General features: G+C 40.0%; 3 protein-coding genes across 3 annotated transcripts; all 3 read left to right on the top strand.

Moving 5' to 3' along the window:
• The first annotated feature begins 422 nt into the window (after nt 1–422).
• Nucleotides 423–9,148, top strand: LOC137280870 (multiple epidermal growth factor-like domains protein 6). Its single transcript, XM_067812067.1, has 5 exons — nt 423–480; nt 633–690; nt 954–1,838; nt 3,712–3,829; nt 7,381–9,148. Exons 2-4 carry the CDS (start codon nt 639–641, stop codon nt 3,819–3,821), a joined length of 1,047 nt encoding a protein of 348 aa, XP_067668168.1. The 5' UTR covers nt 423–480; nt 633–638; the 3' UTR covers nt 3,822–3,829; nt 7,381–9,148.
• Nucleotides 5,366–15,605, top strand: LOC137282161 (sodium/potassium/calcium exchanger 1-like). The gene is made up of 7 exons (XM_067813891.1): nt 5,366–5,379; nt 7,381–7,649; nt 7,760–8,209; nt 12,351–12,410; nt 14,183–14,214; nt 14,666–14,704; nt 15,591–15,605. Exons 1-7 carry the CDS (start codon nt 5,366–5,368, stop codon nt 15,603–15,605), a joined length of 879 nt encoding a protein of 292 aa, XP_067669992.1.
• Nucleotides 15,606–15,712: 107 nt separating this feature from the next.
• On the top strand, nt 15,713–16,594 carry LOC137280873 (putative ankyrin repeat protein RF_0381). Its single transcript, XM_067812069.1, has one exon. It carries the CDS (start codon nt 15,728–15,730, stop codon nt 16,592–16,594), a length of 867 nt encoding a protein of 288 aa, XP_067668170.1. The 5' UTR covers nt 15,713–15,727.
• The last annotated feature ends 6,320 nt before the right edge of the window (nt 16,595–22,914 follow it).

Consider the following 22,914-nt stretch of genomic DNA (forward strand, 5'->3'; position numbering starts at 1 on the left):
ATACTCCGTAGTTACGTCACTTTTATCGAACTTGATAACGGCCAATGAAGAGGAGTATTAACAATTCTCTTGTCGTATTATGACTCTATATTCATGATTCCAGTCACTGCAAGCAGCTGTTTTGGTTAACTTAAATAACTATGTTAAATGAACTGTTGTATGTTGACAGGTGTTGATAAATTATGTTCCATTGTCGCGCTAGAAGACACGATTGTCAGGTTTTATACGAATACATCTGAACAAACTATCTTTTTATATCAGTTCTTGAATGTCTGCCACACAGCCTGCAGCGCTGAACAAGGTGGCGAGACCTCACACACGCCAGTTGGTTGGTTGTTGGTTGTCGCCAACAGCAGGAAGATGAAACTGAAATCGTAAACATGAATCGGAGTATAAAGTTATTAAAACAATCATCAAGCGACAGATGCGGAGCGGCGGCCGAGCACTATACAGCAAGACGGACCAAGGGGTATAGTTTAGGTGAGTAGGTCTTTATATTTCGTCCTTTCTTTTATCTCTTAATTTTCGATAGCTTGATACATATGGGCCAAATATATGAACATATACGTAGGTGTTCAATGTTTGTCAAAATCAGTATATTTTACATTTATGAGTATATGTTTTGTTTTCAGGTAACGATGACATTGTTTGTCATCGTTGTGTTGATCTGTTTGGCTGATTCCACACAAGGTAGGAAAGACCGATGTCGGAGTTAAGGAGAAACTTTTGTTTGTTTGTTGTTTTCTTTTAATGAATTGCTATGTGGCATCGGGATGTAAACATTTATTTTTGGTATTTTTGGTGTCAACTGCGGGAGCGACCAGTAATCATCACTACACTTGTCAACATGAGAAAAGAGGGAAAGCAACAATGCATTGTATTTGATAACACCATTCCTAGTATGATGTTTCAAGACATATTATTAAATTAAAACAATATGCTTTACTTGACAGGAGCTAGATGTAAGGAGGGTCAGCATTGTTCTGACTGCGACTTGAACGGCGATTGCTTACAGGATTGTCACAAGGGTTTCTACGGACACAAATGCTATTCTCAATGCGGCAGCACGTGCAGATACAAAACCTGTAAACTAGTCCCGGGTAAAGGTACATACACGTGCACTCATGGCTGTGTGCCAGGATACCAAGGCACAAGTTGTAACAGACCATGTGACAGTCACGTGGTCAACTGTACACTGTGTCCAGGAGGATGTGACGGTGAGAACTGTCAGCTGGGTGATGCTTGTTTTGCCGGATGTCGAGATTCCATGTACGGATCAGGATGCAAGACGTGTACCAGTACCTGCAGAACCTGCAACAGGATGACAGGAGTATGTGACGAGTGTGACCAGACGCACTATGGAGTCACTTGTGAGAAGACGTGTGAGAACTGTGCAGGATCCTGTGAGGCTGACTGTGAATGTGTTCCTGGCTTCTATGGAGACTTCTGTGCTGAGACTTGCAGTAAAACATGTCGCCCCAAGTCAGCCCTCACATGTCTTCCTGCTGTGACGTCAGACAGTTGTAAAGGTGAATGTGACAAACACAACGCCACGTGTCTCCATGGCTGTGTGGATGGCTGGTTCGGCGCGAGGTGTTTCTCTCAGTGTAATCCTGGATGTCGACATCAAAGATACAATGCAGCAAGTTCCTGTGCTGAAGGCTGCGAACTTCATCATTTCGGGCCAGCCTGTGAACCTTGTCCTGAGTCCTGCGCCAACTGGACATGTGATCACACCACTGGTGTTTGTGTGATGGTTTGCAGCGAGGAACTAAGTGAATCAAATTGTACACGGACCTGCTCCCCACCTGGATGCTCTACAGACTACCGTAAAATCAGTGAGTATGTTACATACAATGTATGCATAACTTAATGAAACACCTATAAATACATTTCATCTGATGATGATGGTGCAAAAGGCGTCATTGTTTAGTAGCACATTTAAGGTAATTAATAGCAAGGGTCAGTGAGAAACTGTTTTCCCACACGCAGTCAACATGCACGTGAGCATTGTGTGTCATGACAAACAGTATCTCTGCTTGACCATGCAAGGGTATACAACTTGTGAATTTGCCATCCTTCCACCCATACACGGCAGTTGTCCCAAGACTAGTGTACATGTGGCAGTTGTCCCAAGATTGATGTTCATGTGACAGGTATAACAAGACCGATGTTCAAGTGGCAGATTTCCCAAGACTAGTGTTCATGTGGCAGTTGTCCAAAGACTGAAGCTGAAGTGGCAGTTGTCCCAAAACTAATGCTAGTGTAACAGATATCCCAACAGTAGTGTTCATGTGGCAGTTGTCCCCAGACTGATGTTTATATGGAAATTATCCCAAGACTAGTGACAGTTATCCAAAGACTGGTGTTCATGTGCCAGTTATCCCAAGACCGATGTTTATGAGGCAGTTGTTCCAAGAGTAGTGTTCATGTGCCAGTTATCCCAAGACTGATGTTTAAGAGGCAACTTTCCCAAGACATGTGTTCATGTGGCAGTTGTTCCAAGATTGATGTTCATGTGACAAGTATACCAAGAGTAGTGTTCATGTGGCAGTTGTCCCCAGACTGATGTTTATATGGAAATTATCCCAAGACTAGTATTCTTTTGACGGTTGTCCAAAGACCAGTGTTCATGTGGCAGTTATCTCAAAACTAGTGTTCATATGACAGTTATCCAAAGACAAGTGTTCATGTGGCAGTTCTCCCAAGACTGGTGTTCATGTGCCAGTTATCCCAAGACCGATGTTTATGAGGCAGTTGTTCCAAGAGTAGTGTTCATGTGCCAGTTATCCCAAGACTGATGTTTAAGAGGCAACTTTCCCAAGACATGTGTTCATGTGGCAGTTGTTCCAAGATTGATGTTCATGTGACAAGTATACCAAGAGTAGTGCTCATGTGGCAGTTGTCCCATGACTGGTGTTTATGTGGCAATTATCCCAAGACTAGTATTCTTTTGACAGTTGTCCAAAGACCAGTATTCATGTGGCTGTTATCCCAAGACATGTGTTCATGTGGCAGTTCTCCCAAGACAAGTGTTCATGTGCCGGTTATCTCAAGACTGATGGTCATGTGGCAGTTGTTCCAAGAGTAGTGCTCATGTGGCGGTTGTCCAAAGATTGATTTTCATGTGGCAGTTGTCCCAAGACTGGTGTTTATGTGGCAGTTATCCCAAGACATGTGTTCATGTGGCAGTTCTCCCAAGACAAGTGTTCATGTGCCAGTTATCCCTAGACTGATGTTCATGTGCCAGTTATCCCTAGACGGATGTTCATGTGCCAGTTATCCCAAGACTGGTGTTCTTGAGGCAGTTATACCAAGACTGATATTCATGTGGCAGTTATACCAAGACCAAGGTTATACCAAGGTGTTCCTGTGGCAGGTGCCTCATGACTAGTGTTCATGTGGCAGGTGCCTCATGACTAGTGTTCATGTGGCAGGTGCCTCATGACTAGTGTTTCATGTGGTGGGTGCCTCATGACTAGTGTTCATGTGGCGGGTGCCTCATGACTAGTGCTCATGTGGCAGGTGCCTCATGACTAGTGTTTCATGTGGTGGGTGCCTCATGACTAGTGTTCATGTGGCGGGTGCCTCATGACTAGTGTTCATGTGGCAGTTATCCCAAGACTAGTGTTCATGTGATAGTTGTCTCAAAACTGTGCTACTGTACAGCTTGCCCCTCGATTGATGTCCATGTGTATGTCTGTTTGTTAGTTCCACCTGCCATCACTTCAGCTACACTGATCTGGGTTGTGACTGCAGCTGTCCTTTCCGTTCTGGTTGCAAGTTCTCTGTGCTGTCTGTGTTTCCGTAAAGGTTCGTGAACACAATGGTGAGTACAGCCGCAGCTTCATGTGTCACGGTTTGTTCAGGGGCCTTACATAGGTAATACTGACACCTAGTTACTGTAAGTGAATGAGTGGGGTTTAATTATAAATTGTCTGTGATAACGCAGCCATGTCCATGATGCCCTGTTAGTAATTATTCAAATTAATCACATCCATATTACAAGAAGTCATTTTCATCTGATTATTTCAGATAAATGCAAACCGAGCTCTAGACCACTAGTATCTGAAAGCTGTGTTACTTCCTGCGCTCTGTTAGCCAGAGCATGTGTATATTATCTATGTACAATACAATTTCGGAATTGAAATATTAGGTGAAGTTTAAATACTTTGATTTAGGAGGACTATCGTGCCTCTATCAATGAGATGGTGATTTACCCCAGAGCGGCACCAGCATCATTTATGTCAATTCATTTACTCATATATCAAGAATGCAATTTATCTTAAAACAACAAGAACTATATGAGTGCAGACCTTACTAAGAAGATCCAGTAAAGAAGGTAAATGAAGATATATACCCTTTGTGGGAGATGAATCTGCACAGTCAAGGAAAATGTCGACACAGACACATTTGACCTCTCATCATGTAGCCTGGTATGCTTTCATAAACCATATAACATCACGAATAAGTTTCTGTAGTCTTGATTAACACCACCCTTTCTGATACTGACTATTGTCGACAGATTTTGGCAAATTAAACAGACATATATTCTTCGTTTACAACAATCGCCGAAATTAATATGCTTTTAAAGAAGTCGTCTTACTTACATTCTCCGGCTCACAATAGGTTTACGTTGCTTTAACCCCTTGAACTACAAACAATAACAATAAGTCAATTAAAACAACCAAAATATAAAATAACACTACATATGCTAACGGAAAGCGCAGCTGTGCATAACATAGAATGAAATTTTTTGAAAATGTTATTAAACTAACCCTACTTGAAAATGTAGCAAAGCAATTTGCATGAACGTAAGTCACTACTGCGCGTCTCACGTGCACTTTGTTCAGATTTATTCCCAATAGAAGGTCACAAACCAGATATTGGAAAGAACGGCTGATTATTCTCCATGGAAAACACGTTAATATCAACCCCAGCTGCGCGTACTGTGGTTATGCTGGAATGGCCCTAGAAACGAAGATTTAGTGATGTCATGTTTCGAAACATGATCTCATCTGTATGGAGACGTTTCCAACATGATGAGAACTGAGATTTGCCTCGGACCAGCCCTACACGCTTGACGTCAGGTCAGCAAGACAACCACATTGGGTTGTCCCATCTAAGGACTCGATTGTAGACAGCTAGTGTGACTACTCGGACCAATCCTGCTTTCCCGCCAATCAGTTCCAGGACCGTACGAAACCTATTGAGGAAGCACAACATCTGCCCCTAACGGTGTGAAATACGTCCATTTTGTTCAAGTGTCACCGACATTCGTGTTTTTTCTGGTGCAGACAGTATCTACGGTAGAGGACATAAGACCGTGATAGTGTTGTGTTCTCTCACGAGTTGGACACCCCAAATGGCAGCGTCATGGTATGGGTAAACCTCACGATTGTAATGGCAATCTTACAGGTCTGCGATACAGGGGTGAGGTCACTGGGCATCATGTGCAGCCGTCCATTCAAGCACATAGAGGTTGTCAAGCCTGCATCAACGCCAGCGGTGGACACACATGATAATTTATGTTCTGACTTTTGACTCCACATCTGATGCCTAATGTCAAATCGAACACATTATCCCGTCAACAGTAACTAACGAAAACACCTCAAATCATGGTGTTATCGTGTTGTATAACATCACATAATGCAAAGTACTGTCCTCGTCCTTAACAATGAAATATCACTAGAATGTCACGTGAATTCACCTCTTTTTCAAGACAATCTTGGATTCAACGAATTATGCCACCTTGGTTCATTCTATTCCACTCTTCATGCAGGGTAGCGCCGGGTTCGATGCCGGAAGTGAGTGGTTGTTGACGGACGGCCGAACCTATACAGTGGACAACAACTTTGGACTGAGTGCTGGCCACGGTGAGGTGATTGCACTGGCGGTACTCAGCAGTTATGGTTGTCATGCGTGCTCTTGCAACCTGAAAAAAAACAAAACCGACACCCAAGTACTGCCCAGCGACACGAGCGTGAACAAATTGTAATGGTGTTCTCCGGTCACGGCCCACGCCATTACCGAACCACGCCCCAGATGACCGTTCTGTCTGAACTTTCATTTCGACTGCGCCTGCCAAGATAGTCCAACATAATCTTGATTCATTTAAAAACATAACGCTTACCCAACAAGGACTGGTCAAGGGCTGGCGTTCTTAAGACAGACGACGTGTTGCCCACGCCGGGCATCCAGGCTCCATCTATGTAGCTGGTTACTAATTCTCTGTCTTCTCACTCCCACACCTCCAGCTCTGTGAAACCTATCTCTTTCTTTTTTTCAGAGGCACGGTTTCGTAATACAGTCATTCTGACGAAGCCGTATTTCACTCATCGGGATTATCTACTGATAATCTGTTAATTACTGAATGCGAAACGTTAAGGGCTCGTGCCACCATGCTCCGTCCTGTCCAGCTTCCAACATGCCAGTTTCACTTACCCGTTCCTTCACACCGTATGTCAAAACAACGTCTTACAACAATAACGGAAGAACGTTCAGTCTGCTTCTTTGTTTAACACAAATGTACAGGAACACACTGCCAGATTTCAAAGCACGTTTAGAATTTTACCCCAACCTTGTTTACTTGCACAGCATGAAAAGCACTCGCCGTTGAAATGCGAAATTCATAAAGAATCGAGTGAAATATTCATTTTCTAAATCCATATGCAGTCATACAGCTTGGTTCCCATGGCTTCAGCAAATACTGGATTGTGATTGGTTGATTTAAATCATTCAGAGGAATATAACTATACGTCATCTCTGAACTGATTCACGATCGTCACGACTGTAAATAGTTCGTTTTTAAAATCTTAATAAGGAAAATCAGAGGTATGTAACGAAATTATATTAACTCTAATTTTGGTATTTAACATCTCACGCAAATTTAGAGCTATTACAATTTCGTTACGTGCTTCTGATGTTCCAGCACAGTTTGCTTATCCTCAGAATCACCCTATAATTTAATGTTACGTTTCTTTAATGAATATGTGTCATTCACAGCTGTTGTATTAAGGGTATCTTTTAAATGCCTTAACTTGTCTTTATAATAATAATAATGCAGAGACTCCGGGCTTTTAGGTGATGAATGTTTAGGAAAATGCATCTACAAAAGAGCTGATTTCTTATCAAAGCAACCCTGTCAAAACATCAAATTCCGTGTATGCTTTTAAATCATTTTTCACATAGGAGTTTAGAGTAAGAACAAATGACCTAATAGGAACATTTGGAGCAAATTTTATAATGACACTTAACTTAAAAGTGGCTGAATTAAATCATGATGTTTGTACAAACTGTTTGGGGTATGTATCATCACTACATGTTTTATATATATGTATTTTTAAACAATATTCTGCCTTATATCTGTTGTTCAAGCAGGTCATCCCAAGGTGAAACTGGTCCACATAACAGTGCAACAGAGCAGGGAGACGCCGCTCACGTGGAATACCAGGACGAGCACAAGTATTGCGAAATCAGGGAAGATGAAGCTGAATTAGAAATTAAACAGAACCACGAAGGTATTAATGATGGTAGTAATGCTGCAGTGCCTCCTTTAGCAGACAGCTTTTCTGAAGATGGCGATATCGACTTTGCCGTAAGAGATGGTGATGTTGAAGCGGCAGATGTTGACATTGAAGCAGATGATGGTACAACACCCTGTTCAGTCTCGATTCCTGATGACGTCTACACACACCTCGCGAAGGACGTCCCTGTTGCTGATCAGAGACCAATAGTCTCATACATATCACCACTCCAGGACTAGCATTCGATATTCATTTCGATCTATTGCACAGCGAAGCTGGAAATGGTGACATTGAAGCAAATGATGGTGACATTGAATTAGGGGATGGAGACATTGAAGCAAATGATGGTGACATTGAATTAGGGGATGGTCACATTGAAGCAAATGATGGTGACATTGAATTAGGGGATGGTGACATTGAATCAGGGGATGGTGACATTGAAGCAAATGATGGTGACATTGAATTAGGGGATGGTGACATTGAATTAGGGGATGGTCACATTGAAGCAAATGATGGTGACATTGAATTAGGGGATGGTGACATTGAATCAGGGGATGGTGACATTGAATCAGGGGATGGTGACATTGAAGCAAATGATGATGACATTGAATTAGGGGATGGTCACATTGAAGCAAATGATGGTGACATTGAATTAGGGGATGGTGACATTGAATCAGGGGATGGTGACATTCAACCACGCCGCACTCGGCAATATTGGAGCTGATGGAAGATTGTCTGTAAATATCAAGTTTGGACCACATAAGCCACTTAATATGTTCAATAACCTAGGTGAACTGTATCTTTGTTGCTTTACACCGCACTCAGTTAAATGTAGCTGAAAGACGGCGACTTGTAAATATCAAGTCTGGACCACATAAGCCACTGATGGTTAATATGTTCAATATCGTAGGTGAACTGTATCTTTGTTGCTTTACACCGCACTCACTTAAATGTAGTTGAAAGACGGCGACTTGTAAATATCAAGCCTGGACCACAATTTACACTGCTTAATGCTTATCTATTTATAAAAAGACGAGGCTTTAATTACTCTGAATACGCCCGACCGCTGTGGAGCATGGAGTAGGGAAACAGTGAGATTGATGCGTTGATTCAGCCCTGTCTTTTTATGAACAAGCAGTAATTCGGTGTCTTTTATTGTTGTCAGTTGTTACAGGATATGGTATGTAATTAAATCATTCCTGCTATTTTTATTAATGTTTACACGGTATATCCCCCCGATAATTTTTCAGCATATGAACAAATTGGAGAAAAATACTCAACAGTATTACAAAATTGCTGATTATACAAAGGTAGACACAAGCTTATTATGTTGGTGAGTCACTGAACAGGGAGATTGTTTTTGAAACATTTTTATTGAAGTTTCTGAGACCAAAGGGCAGATGAATCGAAAGTATATTCTTTTCCGTTTTCGAAAAAAATATTTACAAAATGTCGTATCTTGTGTACGTAATCATATCAATTGTTTTTGCTTTTAATTTAAGAGTAACTCTGAAATGCACGATACGTGTAATGTGAGATGTGTCTTGTCATCAAATTCAACGTGTAAGAGAGGTAATCGCAATTTAACTATTTGAAATTTTAATAAAGATTCGCCTCGCATCAAAGTCTTTTTCGTGTTATACTTTATGTCGATGATTATTCAAAAGGCATAACCGTTACAAAATAAAACTTAAAATAGAAGCGTAGTCATTTTGTTGAAACTTCATGTAAAGTAAAATATGCTGTACACATCATGTCGGTCTTGAACAAACACCACGAAGATAGGTGATAGAGAATTACTCATTATTTCAACACCTTCTTTCGCTTTGGATAAAGAGGCTGGATACAGTGTTTTGAGCGTATTCCGTATGTGACGGGATGTGACAGTAGGAGCACGTATTTATGTTACGCAGTTATTTCCCTTTACCTTGCCCTTGTGATCATACTTTGAGCTATTTGAGCCACAAAAGCGCTTATCTGAGGTAAACCAGAGCAAGAGTAATCCCACCTTATCCAAATATATTTGGGTATGCTGTTTAACTGGAGATCATGTTGCTACCCTCTGGTAACATATCTTATTTTTGAATATTAATCAAGTAGGAATTTACTATATTAAAATCATTTCATAAAAAAATCATTTAAAAATCCCTTTTCATTGGTGAATCAATATTTTTTTACATTCCAGGTTTTTTCGAAGTTAATTAATGTGTCAAATCTAACATACTGCTTTTCCTGCTTTATCTCATAACTGAAATATCTTTTTAAAAGCACTTTTTGAATAATAAAAGTAAACAATTTACTATTAAGAAAACTTATACTGACATATTACTTTTTACAGACGGTGCCACAAGGGGCAACACTTGTCAAACAAATGCCGGGGTGACTTGCCATTTTATTACTTAAATAGATTTGGGAAACGTGTTTCTACAAAATGATACCCAATTTAGTTATTTCTTGACATTCTGATATTTAGTATCCAACCTCCTTGAAAGGAGGGGCGGTGGTGTGGCCTAGTGGTTAAAGCGTTCGCTCGTCACGCCGAAGACCCAGGTTCGATTCCCCAAATGGGCACAATGTGTGAGGCCCATTTTCTGGTGTCCCCCGCCGTGATTTCTCTGGAATATTGCTAAAAGCGGCGTAAAACCAAACTCACTCACTCCTTAAAAGAACACATTTATGAACTCGTAAGAAACCTGTTCACATTTTACTCACTCGCCTCTTTAACCATAAAATATAAACGGTCCCTAATCCCCTAATCTGGAATGTTCAGAAGATACTGGGAATATAACGAGTCACTTAAAATAACAAAACCAGAACTCACTGGCGCTGTAAAGCCTACAAGAGTAAACACGCAACTGTGACTGTAGAGCGTTTTGACATGGGCAGTTTCTATCGGCACGGTATGTATAGATGTATTTTGCGACAGGCGGTTTAAAAGGTTACAGGGCGTTTAAAAAAGACATTGCGCAGCTGTTTGTAATACAGTTACATTCTAGGATCACAAATGCACAATGTCTGAATGAACAAGGTGAGCGGTAATACGACAAGAAGTTTGATTGTGAATTGAGGCGTTACATTTTGTATGCCCAATGAAGTTAGGTATTGTAGTCATCAATGCCTTTTTTCTTGTTCTTTTGATATATCTGAATTGCCTAATCCTTTCCACTCTGCTCACATTGGGTTGAGAATAGACCCAAAAAGTCTACGGACGACTGAACAAGTTTTAACCTGAAGGCAACTATTATTTGCACAAGCTGTGAGAGGTATCAGTGCCTGTAATATTAACATTTAGTACGACACCCGCCATCGTCACTGTGAGTATCTGGTTTTCAATCTCCCGAGCCTTTTCGGTAATTCCATTTTCCTTTCAGTCTTGGGGAAGACAATAACCTGCTAATGTGTACATTGTGTTTAGTGGGTCGCATGTAGCATTGAACACTTTTTATTCATTACATAATGGTTTGCTCCTCAAACCACAAAACATGTACATTTCGGAATCGCTCCCAGTGGAAGAGAATTATTAATGGTTAAATAAAGTCTTTTCTGTACGTTTTACAACATTGAACGACCCTGTGACTGAATTCTCGGCCATTTTGCTTCTCATGTCAAATATTTCGTCAGATAATCGGAACAGGATATTGTGAGTGTTTATAGTTATATGTTGTTTTCGATAACAATAATCTGTTTTATCAGTATATACCCTGTAAAATAAGCTTCAGAATCTGTACTGTGTTTTAATTTATGTTACACTCGAATCCTTTATCATGTTTACATGAATGATGCGTTGTTGTGGGACCTCTTCAATAACTGATTATCTTGGCCGTAAGGTATTGCAAAATTCTACCACGACATAGAACATTTAATGATTCTGAGTAGTTGAATACATTGAAATAACTGACAGTTAATAATTATTGATAAAGTTGGATAAATCGATTCTTTGACATACATTTTTCACTATTTCTACAACGGCCTCACCTACATTGGGAGATTGAATGTGCTATCTTCCAAGAAATGAACTGTTGCCTTAATATGACAAAAAAAACCGATTTGGCGAGAGCAAACAGAACATATTTTTAACAAGCTGAGAGATATTACTGATTTTGGAAGGGAACTTGTCAATTTCTTTTGACAACGTCGGCTTTGAACATTTATTTTTAACAAATCAGGACAATGTAATCTTAAACTTTAGTAATTCTGTATTTGTTATATTAAAATCTAGTTCTGACCACCCACATTCTACATAGCGGAACATTCATTACTTTCAGGCCACTCCAAAGTTCAAGGTGGAGTATTATTTAAAAAACCTACATGGTGGTAGTAGGGCATTTAGCTGTATCTGTGGACGTTCTTAGTGCAGCTGGTTTATCCCCTGGAAGACGACAACTGTGATATTGAAAACAACAAGCCTGTGAAGCATGCAAGAATTCTGGTAGTGGGAGCATCGATGTCGATGTCTCCAGGAGAGCAGTCCTCAGTTTACTCCAGCTGTACTGCAGTGTCGTGTTCCGAACGTAGTTGATGAGCTATCTGGGTCCGCAGGTTTAGTGTCCTCAGTAAGACGAAGGTGCCAGGCCTGCATCACTGCACAAGGTGGACATGCTCGTTACTGACACTTCTTTAGAACCTGCTCGCATGGTGGTTCATTTGCAAATGCCAGATAAGCTGTTCTCATGTACTGTATTCGCTACCATTCACCTATTCATTCACGGTATATGTTAAATATCGTTTTGTCTTTCAACGAAGTGAATCGTGAGAGACAGAAAATCTCAATTTACAATGACGAAGACAATCCTAACAAATTCACCAAACTGTTATCTCTTACAGAGCTGCAGTCCGTGAAGAAAATAAAGATGTTGAGTCACATCCTCCTTTTCCTAATATTTGGTGAGTAATTTGTGTTCATACAGGTGTTGTCACTCGAGCGTGTTCTGCTATGGTTGATATTCTGTATTCTGGATAATCGTTATATTTTATGTTAACTGAATATATATACATGTACCGCATTAAGTTAGTGGCTACAGTTTGGTCACCATCAGTATTTCTCTGTTCCAGCCATTCAAGGAATGGGTGATGAGTGTCCCTTTGTACATATGGTGACACCTGTGATAAAAACTGCAGTACTCATTGTGCCCCTTCCCCTACTGACGGTGCTGTTCACTGCCACAAACTGACTGGAATGTGTTCGGAGGGATGTGATAGCGGCTGGCATGGGGACCAATGTCATTTCCAGTGTAGCAAGAACTGCCTCGATGATGTATGTGAAGTACAACGTGGAACGTGTGTGGAATGTAAAGCGAACTATTCAGGAAATTATTGTGAAATATACGAAGGTACGTGGAATGATATTTCATTCAGAATATTTCTTTAATGGCACCCGAATAACTGAAGGAGTTCTCAAGTTTTTGTTGATGTGACACTTAAGATAGATAATGGCTAGCTTGTCCGTTGTCAACGAGAGGGGTGGAGACGCCATAGATCTGCCATTGAATAACTGAGTTCTGCATAGCAGTTCCAGTTTTCCCGAAGCATACGAAAATTACCGAGGATTTGCTAATGATCACATTTGAAGCAACGTCGCTGATTCCACAAATAAATCTGATTGAAACCAATCACGAATCCTGAACACTCGCGCCATGAAAAGGCTGCATTAGAACAGAGCTTACGTAGGAAGATATGACAGGAGTAACCTCTGTGGGAAGAGCATGGCCTGTAGACAGTAGGAGTTGAAAGATGTGAGTAAATAAACCAGAGCAAGGAAGCTATTCAGAAGTCAGGGTATCTCAAATAGAAGCGACAAAACCCTTTCCACATTCATAATGGTCACAAGGTTCAAGATTCAATAATTTAGCATCTTTGAGGCACGTGTGTGATTTTATAGAAAACCAGCACTCAACAAAAGTATGTTTTCCTTATAAAGAGTCTTGCTTCATTAGAATTAATGGATTTTTTCAGGAAGTTGTCAAAAGAAATGTGAAAAACAGACGGGACAACAGAATGCCTCAGCACCTGTGGGCGCGATACTCGCCTCTGTGTTAGTCGTTGTCGTTGTCATATTCATCATCATCATCATCATACTAATTGTTTACGCACGCCGAAGAGGGTATGAATACACTTCACTCAAACCTGTCTTATACAAGAAGTTGCTTTTCAATAATTAGAAGATAAGATCTGTTTAAATGCGACTTTACTTTACTAAGATGGTAATCAGCAGCACCTGAGATAATGTTCAAATACCTGAAAAGCAGGGTTTCAAGGGAACTGGGTTGTTACTTTCACCTGTCATGTGTCGGTACCTGCACAATATATTCTATCATTAGCGGGAAAAAAACTGTTCATGGTACTTTTTTAACGTATCAGAGCTTGAATTTGTGGGGGGTTTTCTCTGTCTTGGTACCAATCCACCCCCTCCCTTCACATGATAAACAGTCAATTGTGATCAAGTGATCGGTACGACAAATATTAAGTTCTGGTTCAAGAGTCAGGTCAGTGATGCCTGTCATCATAACCCAGTATGATAGATCGATGCTCATGATGTCAATCACTGGATTATATTCCACTTGCTATTGTTATTAGAACATTCATTATGCGCCCTACACATAAGAACACAAACAAGTCAATTGGTTTCATGTTAATTACTGTCTGTTGTTTTGTTGCAGATTTGTGTGGTTACATCCAAAAGGGGAACTGGGTAAGATACTGAATACAGAATAATGTCCTCACTTTCATGGCCGCACACACAGCACTTGTGTTCCCAAAGTGTCCAACTAATAACGTCTCGGTTGATACATGATGACCATTAGGCATACTATACTCACCACTGCCCTCTATTGGTTCCTAGGCCAGTATGTGCACCTCTTCCCACTTTCCTCCCCAATTACGTAGTTACGATCAGGGTTGAAACTGATCATATTTTAATTGTACTTATAACATGCATCTGCGTTTAAGACTTTATATTCACCCCTGTACTGAATCCTAGAGCATCTGCATCTCTTTCGGCTTTTACGATTCCAAGAGGTAAAGAAATGGAATCATGGGACGCTGACACAGAGTATTCACAAGAGTAAAGCACGACTAATGGTTCACATATCGTAGTGCAGTAGATTATCCTAGTTCCTCACATATTTGGTTTCTATTTTCAGGCTCGGATGATCAAAATCAAAAGCTCCTCCCTGGTGGCGGTAAGAAAATCGGACTGAAATCATTATCCTAAATCAGTAGACAGAATAGCAAGTTTTTACACCAAATAGGTATTCCTGATGAGGTAAGTACCCTGGATTTCATGTTTGTCATCATATTCACATGGCAAGAATTTGCTTAATTTCCTGGACGTTCTGGGTTTGATTTAAAGCGCCTTCAAAAATGTGTTTCATCGGGGTCAAGTCTGAGAAACGGGAAGGGTGTTCATGACACCAGCACCTGTTTTACATAAGAAGTTATGTGTCACACCTACAGTATGGGGTGTAGCGTTGTCATGTTGTAAGGTGTATAGCTTCCACTGAGAGAGCCATTTTAACAAGCGTCAGGTTATTAATTTGATCGAGTATAAATCTATAGTATTGCGAAATGGGGCATTCGTTAACATTTGTTCTCTCATTTACTGAAGTGCTTAGTACATAGCACAATAAAACAATACTAGCGATACTACACAGGTAGCGATAGAGATGTTCCGCTCACTGTGATAGATGTGACCACCAGTAGCCCTTTGCGTATCATTAAAGTCATTTGATTTTCTGGTTTCTTTAGATAGTATGACATGGGAATCATTTGGTGAGTAAATACTATCCTTTATATGCACATCGTGAGTTTCGGTTGCTATCTGCAGGACACGACTATATTACTCTGGAGAGCTGGTGTCATTACTGATATTCAGTAATCCATGTACATATTAAATGACACTATTTCACCTTTTAGGTACAATTCTGTGACATTCAGTTTTACGTCACTGGAGAACTTGATGCCAGTGTTGTAGACACTGTTTAGTAATGTCTACATGTAAAGCTGTATATATGTCATACATTTATTATAAACCATGTTGCAACTATGTAACATGTGTATGTGTTACAGAGGTCAACTGCGTAAAGAATCAGGACACTGGCCTCATTGACGCCTGCAAACAAAGGAACCTACAGCGAGTCAGAACTATCCTAGAAGGCAACAAGGACGATATCGACAAACCAGGTAAAGGAGGTCTCACACCGCTGATGTGGGCAGCAAGAAAGGGACACAGAGAACTTGTTGATTTACTTGTGAAGGAAGGTGCTGATGTCAAACGTGTGGATGATGTCGGTAACAACATCCTTCACTGGGCTTGTTATGGAGAGCATGTGCCAATGGTGAAACATGTCCTGTCAAGGAACATGGTGGACGTCGACAGTCTAGGACAGGGTGGGAGAACCCCACTGATGTGTGCAGCTCGGCATGGGAATAAAAGCATGTTTGATTTACTTGTAAGCAAAGAGGGCCTGTCTTTACAAGACACAGACGGAAACAACATCCTCCATCTCGCCTGTTACGGTGGGAATATGACGATTGTGGACTACATCCTCTCACACGATGAAGTGGACATCAATGGTAGAGGACAGTCCGGGAGGACTCCATTGATGGCTGCTGCATACAAAGGACACGGAAAGATCTTCGACCTACTTGTGACTAAAGGGGCTAATCATACTGTAGTTGATGACGCTGGTGACAACGTCCTCCATGTGGCCTGCTTGGGAGGACATGTGGATATTGTGAGCCGTGTCCTCGAGCTGAACGGGATGGACATAAACAGTTGTGGTCATTGCGGTATGACAGCTCTGATGATGGCAGCAAGGAATGGGGAGACAGACGTGTTTGACTTACTTGTGAAGGAAAAACCTGATGTAAAACCAGTGGATAATAACAGAAACACCATCCTTCATCTTGCCGCTAAGGGAGGGAATGTTAATATAGTGAAGTATGTCCTCTCTCTGGAGATTGTGAACATCAATGCCAGGAACAAGCGTAAAGAAACAGCGTCCATGCGTGCACCAAGAGGAAGCGATGTTAGCGCCCTGCTCGTGTCACGTGGTGGCCTCGTGAAGTAACTGAAAGGAGAAGAACTGGTTTATTCTCGAGCTGAAAATGTCAAAATCTTTCGATACTGCTTGTTACATAAATCATAGGGTTGACAGAGAACTGACATGATTTAAAATATAATAAACGGATGCCCCTTGCAACAAGATTTCGTGTGTGATGGCAAATCCAACACAGTCAAGCAGGACCTCATAAGATGCAGAATCTTTCAATAAATATGAGTGTCCCGCAGTTTTTGCATTAGCTCTCGGATGTAATGTTTATAGTCACTAGATATGATCAGGAGTAAGGTCACAGATTTGGTGAGTTCTGCATAATCAGCGGCTTTTCTGCAATTTCAACGTGACTTCTTAACCAACTAAAAACATGTCGCTGGCCATCGTGATTATCAAAATGTATCATAATATTAGTTCCACAATACGTCATATTTTCCTCTAGATCATATAGATAATTGTGAATTTTGAAAAAATGGCTAAACAACAGATTTTGTGAATGTTACTCAATAACGTGAATATCGAAAGTCTGTCTGAGATAGTGTTGAGACACACTGACCATCATTTCCGAGTTGTTAGCAAATCAGTGTTAAGCTTCAAGACTACGTGCATGTCCCGTCCCAAGTCTATCATACAGTGATCAACAGTTTCAGTATATGCTCATCGTCACAGCCAAGTTTACTTGACAAACGATATTTACTGATCGGTTTGTGTGCCTTTTAGAGCCACCTGAGATCCACAAGAGCTCGCTTGCTAACGGTGTTAGCAGCTCCATCTACACGTCTCGTTTTTAGCTATAAAGAAGTTGTCTGTCCTGTTTCCTGATCGTCCTAGACTACATGTCCAGAGAGGAAAGTGTACTCTATGACCTTATGTCTTTCAAGGGAGCAAGGTCATTCCAAGATACATATGTTCAGCAGTGTAGATTAACAACATTTTGTGATTAGTGACAATTGAACGTACGACCATACAATGAACTCTGAGGGCGTCGACGATATAAATGACGGTCTTTCTTTGGAGTATTTCAAATGATGATTATTTATTATTCGGTTATTTGAAGTCATGTTCACTTTATTCTTTCAACGTTCTTTATTTTTTGTTTTCTAATGTGTTCCATATTGTTAGTTTACATCAATATATTCATATAAATTATACAGTATTAGATGGTTACATTATTACAGTTAGGACAGACTATGTAGTATTAATCTAGGAATACATGTAATGTACATTAACATAGTATACAGTATAACATGATAATATTCAGACATCATGCACTCTGTAACTTACTAGAAGTTTTTCATAGTGCAATACACAAACCTCTAAGTGTATGCAATTGAATGTATGTTTAGATAATCAGTAGGTGTGTTTAATTCAAATGACTCCTACTGCCCTCGATCAAGTCAATGTTTAAACAACGAGGGAGGTAATTAAAAGACGTTGCTACACTCGTACACTCGTACACTCGACACATAACGCTTGGTGTTTCTTTCAGCTGCTCATATAATGCTACAGCCTCAGAATTGTTGGACTCGATTTATTTGCAATGTCGAAACGTGTTTGAAGTGTAACAGTGCTGTGGATAGCATCATGTTTGACCGGTATTGGCGATCCTCCAGTGGCAGTCTACTCCAGTGTTTACTCACATTGTTTTGCGAAGTAGAAGCCATACCAAACTCAAGACCAACAACCAGCAAATCAAGCAACCCCAATGACTTATCTCCCTTCAAACAGAATCATTTACCTCGTCTCAATGGATGTGACAACTGGGCACTTGGTCTCTTCTCATCAGACAACTACACAAAGCCGCGATGGAGACATGACTGTGCACTATCTTGTCCATGTATCTTGTCCATGTATCTTGTCCATGTATCTTCTATCTTGTCGATGTATCTTGCCACGGATGGTCAGAGACTACTTATCTATGCTCTTGTCAAGACAGAAACGGACTAAGAAGAAAAGAAATGTCGCTGTTGGCAACAATACTGGTCGATAGCGTCCCTCGAAGCTCATGGTAAATGGGCAGAATCATCGAAGGTTCCAGTTGTTTTTTTATTTGTTTGTTTATATGTTTGATTGATTGTTTGTTTGTTAATGGGGTTTTATTTTGAATTTTAGTAGCTATTGGTACTGTACAATTAGGGAGCAATTACGTAACGGCCAGGCCTATACATGAACAGCTTTGCTATCGCTTTGACTTCTCTCTAGCAGTGCGCATTTATCTCTCTTTTATTTTGGAGTAACCTGCTTTTGAGCTCGGTCTTTCGTTCATATAATTAATGTGCATTCTTTGTTAAAACGCGTAAGAAGTAAATTTAATTCATTTTAGCTTATATTTTGTGAATATGAACTGGCCATGTGTTAGCATTGTTTATATGATGAAAAAGACTTCAAACCTGCTACCTGTATCTTCGGAGTTATTTGGATATGGTTTCCACATACATTATACGTGTTATGTAGTAATGTACCAACCGTACTGTGCTGGCAAGCTAGATGTAGTGCATACGCTTGAAGGAAGTTACTGTTGGCTAGAAATACTTCTGATATATATTTTGTTTTGGCTATGAAACTACTTGATAAACATTTCTGATGAAAAATTGGAAGACGTAAAGGTTAGTTTTCCTGTGCACTTTCCCTTTTAAGGTAAACATACAAAATATGCGTGTGTACTTTTGTAACTGTTTAGTTTATGTATCGTAATTTTGTGCTATTGTATATTTTGTATTTTTTTCAGTAAAGATAACTATATTGGGATTTTTTCCCTTTTTCTAAAACTACCTGAAAACCCTAAATACACTGTGTATTTGCTTTTATACATGTTTTCTGACAAATATCTATAACGTTCGTGTTCTTGCTGTGTTTATTATTCTGAGAAATCTTTTAAAATAGCTTCGACACAGGGCCATTGATATTCTAATTGCATAAGGCAATTTCACTGTTATTTCGCCATTATTGTATGGTGCTGTTTCAAGATAAATACAATATTTTCATATATTATGCAATAAACTATTGTACACTTAGAATCGTACACAAAGAATTTTATTTTGACAATTTGAAACTGTAAAGATGCGAGTTTTTAAGACTGAATCAAGAATGTATCTGTAAGAATAAAAGAAAACTAGAAGATTGAAAGAAATTTTTTATGAAGAAAATGAGTTTGTGCATCGGCTCTAAATCACACACCTTATGTTCTTACTTATATGCTACATGGAGTGTCTCAGTGTAAATACATGGATTTCTATACCTAAAGCAACCTAAACATATTAAAGTCAATTCATAACTATATTATATTAATATGTTAAATATTCACTCCAAACAAGTACTACTTGTTGTAAAACAGACAGTCCCTGCCACTGCCGTCTACTGTATTTTATGACCATTTTGTTATTGTTAACTAGACATATGTCGTGAGGTGTATTGTGACAAAACAAATACGGGGCGGATTTCATGGAGCAATGCCTTTCAGAGTAGTACACGTTTAGTCCTTATTAACGTGCTTCGAGCGAGTCATGGTGCAGTACGTTGCAGGTTCATTTTTCAAACAGGTAATGCAACATTATCGTTGTTGACAGTGAATTATTTATTTGTTATTGCCTTTCCAATAATTGCTGCTGCGTTTGTATTGGAACAAGATTCTAAGATTTGACTGATCAGTATTTGGATTTTCAAAAACGTCCACCTAGCTCAAATTTGTACTTTGTTGGCAAGTCTCTGCAACAACATAACTTCTCCAACCTTTTCGGGTATCTGTGTTTTGAGTAGAACTCATACATTTATATTGTCTGGACAAATGTTGTAATTTCTACGTTATCTTGTCTCGCCTGTGACTTTACGTTTGCAGCTTGAATATAATACTTAAAGATGTAACATTTTGAGTGTTCATTTCAATTTACTGTCCACCGGAAGTGATGGAGCGGTGTGTCTTGTCGCATCATAATATAACAGATACGTCATGATCCTTTAAGTGGCTTAACTTTCTCATATGTCAAAGATAAACAACATTTTACATCATATGTAATGTGTAAGTAATATCTTAAGTTTCGTTTAACTTTGACACAATGGCACACCCATTAAACGTCGCTCATATAAGAATGAAGAAGCAATAAAAAGAGGTGTAAAGAAACGACTAAGTTAATATACAATATACTGCAATATCTTTTCTAAAAAAAACTTTCCCACAGAGAGCTAGATTGAAATGATATCTGACATACAAAGAGTACATACGTCTTGAATCAGGGAGCGCACCAGCTTCTCTCTAGAGATACGTTCTCTAGTTCTAATGGGATGAACATCCCAAACTTTAAAGGCAGTTCTAGTGATCGGCTAACGCTGGTCCGTTGCCGTTTACAGACCGAAAACATCGACTGTAAGGAGCAGATATAGAGAGGATCATGAAGATTATAAGTTAATGATGAATCACCGTTCAGTAATCCTCAAATCAAGTATCACGAGGAGAAACATGGGGACATGGTGATATGTGGGCTGAACAAACCTCAAACATTGTTCAACCCCTCACTGCTGTTGGATATGGATTACTCCCCGAAGGGTATGGATCCCAAACCCAGTTACTTTCAGATGAATATGAATTCCAAACCAAGTTACTTTGTGAAGGATATGGATTCCAAATGAAGTTACTTTGCTAAGAACGTAGAATCCAAACCCAGTTACTTTCTGAAGGATATGGATTCCTAACCAAATTACTTTAGATGGATGTGGATTCCAAATTCTTCAATGCTCTTCGGAACCAGATAAAAGGAAAATTCACACGAGACACTCATATCAGCAGCAGACCGTAGTCAAGTCTTTAGCTCATGGAACCAAAATTGAAGATGAACGTAAAAGTACATGTGTACTAAAACATCCTAGGTACTCCATAATGAGAAAGTTGAACGCAAGTCCTCTTGCCCAGAGGCAGATAGGGACGTTCTGTATGTTGTTTCACAAATACTGAAGGTTAAACAGTGTACGGGACACTTAGAGAAATGGTTTCATCCAAAGGGCTGTCAATCTTGTCCATCGGAGATAGTTCACAGCTCTCAATTGATCGATTAGGTTTGGGATCAGTAGCGCTTTAATATCGTCATGATGAGTCACACATTTATTCACGTAACGAAACATTGCTCAGGAGTCTGCCAGTGGAGCTTTGAGGCAGTCGTGCCCACTATTGAAACGTTGTGAAACATTTTTTATCATTACGGAAACATTTGGACGAAAATATTTTGAAACTGTATGAAGAGGTTTCGAAAACGTTTGTGTTATCTCGGAATGGACTTTGCAGCATTACCAGAGATCACATACAAGTGAACGGTTTCTGACTTTGCTAACAATGATAGCAGAAGCTTTACGATTCGAACAATAACTCGTCTCGAATGGATCTATATATATATCACAGTCATCTGTCCCGGTCACGGCGACCTTCTTTGTCATTTATTACCAACTGGCGTTACGGGAAGGACTGAGTATTGACGAATGAGTGCTGTTTGAATGAGTGTTGCGGACGGGAAATCATGTGACCACAGGTGAAACAGGTTAGAACAGGCTCTTAGAAAACGAGTGTCTCTGCTGGCAGTGAAAGGGTGGGTTAAGAAGTCTAGTTATAATTACAATATCACCTGGCATTGTAATATCAGTGAAACACAAATGTGAAGTAGGCCCAACCTCACGAAGAATTGATTGTATCAATTACCAGACGCGTTTAATGTAGTTCCGTGCAGGACAGGTGTTTGATGCAGCAGTTAAGGGACATTACGATTAGGTAGTACTTGTGAGGGAAGGGGCTGCTGTATCCATGGCGTGTGAATATGATGACAACATTCTTTACGAGACCTGTTTGTAGAAGAGACTTGGAATCTGTGAACTTGTTCCTGTCCGAAAGGGTGCATTAAATTACATACTGAGGTTACACATTCTTTCAGTGCAAATTATAGTAATCCATTGGGCATCACTAATAATCAAACCCACTCTACCGCCATGACAGTCATAGTTCCTTAACATCTCCCGCTGACAGGAAAATGACTGACACGTGGCAGCGGCAGGGTGTACACAAAAAGAAGTCGTGTGGCGTTCCTTGAGAGTACTGCCTATGACAGTCCCAAACACCAATGACCCATCACGATGACAACAGGTGTACACTCGGCCTGTGATGGATGGAGTGCCAGTGAAGTTTCAGACATACAGATAACTTATTGGGTGTCATTGAGTTACGTACTCGCCTATGTTTATCTCAACTGGGTATCCTCATTTTCCGCCCAATAACCAAGGAGATAATATGAGAGACGATGAGAAAGACAGCAAGTTACAATGTTCATGTACTCAAATAGAACCTCTCAACACACCTTCGT

This window comes from Haliotis asinina, chromosome 4, assembly GCF_037392515.1.
Source record: "Haliotis asinina isolate JCU_RB_2024 chromosome 4, JCU_Hal_asi_v2, whole genome shotgun sequence".
NCBI lineage: Eukaryota > Metazoa > Mollusca > Gastropoda > Lepetellida > Haliotidae > Haliotis > Haliotis asinina.

What these genes read in the sequence shown, in the direction of transcription:
- LOC137280873 (XM_067812069.1), top strand. Translation starts at nt 15,728, where the DNA reads ATGTGGGCAGCAAGAAAGGGACACAGAGAACTTGTTGATTTACTTGTG.
- LOC137282161 (XM_067813891.1), top strand. An exon ending in CCTCCTTTTCCTAATATTTG is followed by an intron (nt 12,411 to 14,182) that starts GTGAGTAATTTG and finishes GTTTTGTTGCAG; the next exon opens with ATTTGTGTGGTTACATCCAA. An exon ending in ACATCCAAAAGGGGAACTGG is followed by an intron (nt 14,215 to 14,665) that starts GTAAGATACTGA and finishes TTCTATTTTCAG; the next exon opens with GCTCGGATGATCAAAATCAA.
- LOC137280870 (XM_067812067.1), top strand. Translation starts at nt 639, where the DNA reads ATGACATTGTTTGTCATCGTTGTGTTGATCTGTTTGGCTGATTCCACA. An exon ending in TTTGGCTGATTCCACACAAG is followed by an intron (nt 691 to 953) that starts GTAGGAAAGACC and finishes TTTACTTGACAG; the next exon opens with GAGCTAGATGTAAGGAGGGT. An exon ending in TACAGACTACCGTAAAATCA is followed by an intron (nt 1,839 to 3,711) that starts GTGAGTATGTTA and finishes TCTGTTTGTTAG; the next exon opens with TTCCACCTGCCATCACTTCA.